This window comes from Haliotis rufescens, unplaced genomic scaffold, assembly GCF_023055435.1.
Source record: "Haliotis rufescens isolate VD_foot unplaced genomic scaffold, xgHalRufe1.0.p SCAF_11, whole genome shotgun sequence".
Taxonomy (NCBI): domain Eukaryota; kingdom Metazoa; phylum Mollusca; class Gastropoda; order Lepetellida; family Haliotidae; genus Haliotis; species Haliotis rufescens.
The window spans coordinates 42,829,698-42,835,846 of record NW_025963791.1 but is presented as its reverse complement, the minus strand read 5'-3'; the positions used below and the strand labels follow the sequence as shown (position 1 = coordinate 42,835,846).

At 47.8% G+C, this 6,149-nt stretch overlaps 1 protein-coding gene across 3 annotated transcripts in view; it reads right to left on the bottom strand.

Annotated features, from left to right (window-relative positions):
• Positions 1–369: 369 nt before the first annotated feature.
• The window catches only part of LOC124123245 (mitotic spindle assembly checkpoint protein MAD1-like), a 50,479-nt gene continuing 44,699 nt past the window's right edge, over positions 370–6,149 (bottom strand). For 2 of the 3 annotated variants that reach the window (XM_048392790.1, XM_048392791.1), the window contains exons 16-17: positions 1,518–1,708; positions 370–1,090 (exon numbers count right to left, since the gene is read on the bottom strand). In XM_048392790.1, coding sequence (XP_048248747.1) covers positions 932–1,090; positions 1,518–1,708 — 350 coding nt within the window. In that variant the 3' untranslated portion in view covers positions 370–931. The other variant, XM_048392792.1, reaches the window with a different exon arrangement.

The following is a 6,149-nucleotide window of genomic DNA, read 5'->3' as shown; positions in this document are numbered from 1 at the left end:
ATGTGAAACATCTCGACTCCCAATATTCTGTCCCGGTACACCATTTGAAACATCTAGACTCCCAATATTCTGTCCCGGTACACCATTTGAAACATCTCAACTCCCAATATTCTGTCCCGGTACACCATTTGAAACATCTCGACTCCCAATATTCTGTCCCGGTACACCATTTGAACCATCTTAAATCCAATACTCATCCAGGTAAGCCATGTGAAACTAGACCCCCCAATAATCTATCCAGGTACACCAGGTAAAACAACAAGGCAACATGTGATCCCCATGAGAATGAAAGCTCTAGGCGTCCCCTCCCATCTGGGCGACTGTGTGCCACCATACGGCATGTATTAATTAAAGAGAATGTAAACAAAGTTTACATGTATGATCTTTATTGTCTTCTTAAAAAAACAACATCAATATCAACAGTTTCTGTACACAATAACAACTGTTTCCAATGGTTACGTCGGCAGCTTCCCATGTTGCTTCATCCTTACAAGGATGTGCAGTGGCACCGTGCCGTTGAGCCACACATCCCCCTGTCCTACAGCAGGACAGCCATCCACATTTGGAGTTCACAGATCCAATGAGCTGATACTCTTCAAGGGAAGCAGACCTAGTCAGCATTTATTTGCCTACCAGACAGTCACATATTTAGTGATTAGATAAACCTCAGCAGATTTGGTTTCTGCACCATGATAATTTCATCGCTGTATATTGCGTTTCACTTGATAATTTTGTCATGAACTGTAGATTTCTCTCTGCCATCATGTGCATCAGTGGTCCATTGGAATCTTGAATTTTTTTCTGCAGTGGTAAGTGTTCGTTGCAAGGAGAAGCATCTCTGTCACCAACGTCCAAGAGGACAACTTGACATTAAAACCCTCACTTTAGAGGTACACACCTTGACATTAAAACCCTCACTTTGGAGGTACATTCAATCTACACACATCGTTCGACTCCCCAACAGCTGAAGTGTGACGCTACTGAGGAATGCTGGGATACTGTCCTGTTTTGCAAGGTAAAGGTCAATCAGGTCCTGCACAGTCTCGGAGAAAGCCGTTTGTAGCATCTGCGTCTCCCCAGAGGAGCCATGCTGTGGAGGAAACGTCTCCGTGTTAATGTCCACATCCGTCAACTTGTGTGGTGTCACTCAACTCAACCCTCAATACCACACTACCAATATATTTATCTCATGCTACAAAACTATATACAGCTAATTCTAAATTAATTTGATATATATAATACCCAAAAGAAGTTAAAGAACACCTATTGACAGATTAACTACTGTCATGAAAAAAAAGGGGGTTTTCTTTAACATCTTTTGAGTAGTATATATAGATTCTGTCCTCTTTGTACATTAGAAAATATAGATTGTATTTATATCAAGCACGAGTATTTTGATACATCCCGAAGCTACAATGTATTTACACAACTCTAATCAGATAATCAGATTTTACATTTACAAATGAACATGAACGACACAGCCACACGAGCTGCGTCCAGAGCTGCCCTCTACTCACAGCAAACAACAGGTAGTCCTGTGGGGAGTCGGCATACATGTTTGTCAGCCGGTACTGACTGGCACAGGGGATGTCGATCTTGTAGCCCGTCAGCTGGTAGCACACCTCACGGAACTCCTGGCTCGTCTTCTTGAACGCCTCCATCAGTCGCTTGTTGCGTAGCTCTTCCCGGGTCAGCTGGCTCTTCAGTTCTGAGAGAAAGGAGATAGAAAACACCATGTGAAACATTTTGACCTCCCCAATAATCTGCCAGCTGGCTCTTCAGCTCTGAGGGAAAGGAGATAGAAAACACCATGTGAAACATTTTGACCTCCCCAATAATCTGCCAGCTGGCTCTTCAGCTCTAACACCATGTGAAACATCTTGACCTCCCCAATAATCTGCCAGCTGGCTCTTCAGCTCTAACACCATGTGAAACATCTTGACCTCCCCAATAATCTGCCAGCTGGCTCTTCAGCTCTAACACCATGTGAAACATCTTGACCTCCCCAATAATCTGCCAGCTGGCTCTTCAGCTCTGACACCATATGAAACATCTTGACCTCCCCAATAATCTGCCAGCTGGCTCTTCAGCTCTGACACCATATGAAACATCTTGACCTCCCCAATAATCTGCCAGCTGGCTCTTCAGCTCTGACACCATATGAAACATCTTGACCTCCCCAATAATCTGCCAGCTGGCTCTTCAGCTCTGAGAAGGAGATAGGATACTTCATGAACCTTGTAGAAACAAAGGTGCACAGCAGTGAACCCAAGAGTGTCTTTGTTGCAAGTACTTACAACAACAGCAGCCCATTCACTGCCATTTCCTCACAGCCTGAGAAACATAAGTCCCATGACTTTCGCTACTCTAATTAAGATCTAATGGGATCAGTTCCAGGTTGTTAATAGACATGCACACAACTATAGTTCAATGCCTTGAGCTACTTTACTGGTAATGCAGTATGTGCCATGACCTTGGGGATGACCTTGACTCAACATGAATGACCAAAACAATTCTACAGAGCTATACTTAATGATATTCTTGAGATGTGAAAACACCTTGTGGTCTTAAAATACAAACACAATACGGCAACGGTTACAGTGACATTCTGACCGAACCAAGATTCACCATGACACAATCCACCATATGACACCATCTGACATGATCTGACACAATCCACCATATGACACCATCTGACACAATCCACCATCTGACATGATCTGACACAATCCACCATCTCACATGATCTGACACAATCCACCATATGACACCATCTGACATGATCTGACACAATCCACCATCTCACATGATCTGACACAATCCACCATCTCACATGATCTGACACAATCCACCATCTCACATGATCTGACACAATCCACCATATGACACCATCTGACATGATCTGACACAATCCACCATCTCACATGATCTGACACAATCCACAATCTCACATGATCTGACACAATCCACCATCTCACATGATCTGACACAATCCACCATATGACACCATCTGACATGATCTGACACAATCCACCATCTCACATGATCTGACACAATCCACCATCTCACATGATCTGACACAATCCACCATCTCACATGATCTGACACAATCCACCATCTCTCACACTCCACCATCTCACACACTCCACCATCTCACACACTCCAATATCTGACACACTCCACCATCTCACACTCTCCACCATCTCACACACTCCACCATCTGACACACTCCACCATCTCACACACTCCAATATCTGACACACTCCATCACCTGACACACTCCACCATCTCACACTCTCCACCATCTCACACACTCCACCATCTCACACACTCCACCATCTCACACACTCCAATATCTGACACACTCCATCATCTCACACACTCCACCATCTGACACACTCCACCATCTGACACACTCCACCATCTCACACACTCCACCATCTCACACACTCCATCATCTCACACGCTCCATCATCTGACACACTCCACTATCTCACACACTCCACCACCTGACACACTCCACCATCTGACACGCTCCACCATCTCTCACACTCCACCATCTGACACGCTCCATCATCTCACACACTCCATCATCTCACACGCTCCATCATCTGACACACTCCATCACCTGACACGCACCATCACCTGACACGCTCCACCATCTGACACGCACCATCATCTCACACGCTCCATCATCTCACACACTCCACCATCTGACACACTCCATCATCTCACACGTTCCATCATCTCACACACTCCATCATCTCACACGCTCCATCATTTCACACACTCCATCATCTCACACGTTCCATCATCTCACACACTCCACCACCTGACACACTCCATCATCTCACACGCTCCATCATCTGACACACTCAATCACCTGACACGCACCATCATCTCACACGCTCCATCATCTCACACACTCCACCATCTCACACGCTCCACCATCTCACACACTCCATCATCTCACACGTTCCATCATCTCACACACTCCATCATCTCACACGCTCCATCATCTCACACGTTCCATCATCTCACACGCTCCACCACCTGACACACTCCATCATCTCACACGCTCCATCATCTCACACACTCCATCATCTCACACGTTCCATCATCTCACACACTCCACCACCTGACACACTCCATCATCTCACACGCTCCATCATCACACACACTCCACCATCTCACACACTCCATCATCTCACACACTCCACCATCTAACACACTCCATCACCTGCCACGCACCATCACCTGCCACACTCCATCACCTGACACGCTCCATCATCTCACACACTCCATCATCTCACACACTCCACCACCTGACACACTCCATCATCTCACACGCTCCACAATCTGACACGCTCCATCATCTGACACACTCCACCACCTGACACACTCCATCATCTCACACGCTCCATCATCTCACACGCACCATCATCTCACACGCACCATCACCTGACACGCTCCATCATCTCACACGCTCCATCATCTCACACACTCCACCATCTAACACACTCCATCACCTGCCACGCACCATCACCTGCCACACTCCATCACCTGACACACTCCATCATCTCACACGCACCATCATCTCACACGCTCCATCATCACACACACTCCACCATCTCACACACTCCATCATCTCACACACTCCACCATCTAACACACTCCATCACCTGCCACGCACCATCACCTGCCACACTCCATCACCTGACACGCTCCATCATCTCACACACTCCATCATCTCACACACTCCACCACCTGACACACTCCATCATCTCACACGCTCCACAATCTGACACGCTCCATCATCTCACACACTCCATCATCTCACACACTCCATCACCTGACACGCTCCACCATCTGACACACTCCACCATCTCACACGCTCCATCACCTGACACGCTCCATCATCTCAAACGCTCCATCATCTCACACACTCCATCATTTCACACGCTCCATCACCTGACACGCTCCACCATCTGACACACTCCACCATCTCACACTCTCCACCATCTCACACGCTCCATCACCTGACACACTCCATCATCTCACACGCTCCATCATCTCACACACTCCATCATCTCACACACTCCACCATCTCACACACTCCATCATCTCACACTCTCCACCATCTCACACACTCCATCACCTGACACACTCCACCATCTCACGCGCTCCATCATCTCACACGCTCCACCATCTCACGCGCTCCATCATCTCACGCTCCATCATCTCCATCATCTCACACGCTCCACCACCTGACACACTCCACCATCTGACACACTCAATCATCTCACACACTCAATCATCTCACACACTCAATCATCTCACACACTCCATCATCTCACACTCTCCACCATCTCACACACTCCATCACCTGACACACTCCACCATCTCACGCGCTCCATCATCTCACACGCTCCACCATCTCACGCGCTCCATCATCTCCATCATCTCACACGCTCCACCACCTGACACACTCCACCATCTGACACACTCAATCATCTCACACACTCAATCATCTCACACACTCAATCATCTCACACACTCCATCATCTCACACACTCCACCATCTCACACACTCCATCATCTGACACGCTCCATCATCTCACACACTCCACCATCTCACACACTCCACCATCTCACACACTCCATCATCTCACACACTCCACCACCTGACACACTCCATCATCTGACACACTCCATCATCTCACACACTCCACAATCTGACACACTCCATCACCTAACACACTCCATCATCTCACACGCTCCATCATCTCACACGCTCCATCATCTCACACACTCCATCACCTGACACGCTCCACCATCTGACACGCTCCATCATCTCAAACGCTCCATCACCTGACACGCTCCATCACCTGACACGCTCCATCATCTCACACACTCCATCACCTGACACGCTCCACCATCTGACACGCTCCATCATCTCACACACTCCATCACCTGACACGCTCCACCATCTCACACGCTCCATCATCTCAAACGCTCCATCATCTCAAACGCTCCATCATCTCACACACTCCATCACCTGACACGCTCCATCACCTGACACGCTCCATCACCTGACACACTCCATCACCTGACACGCTCCATCATCTCACACACTCCATCACCTCACA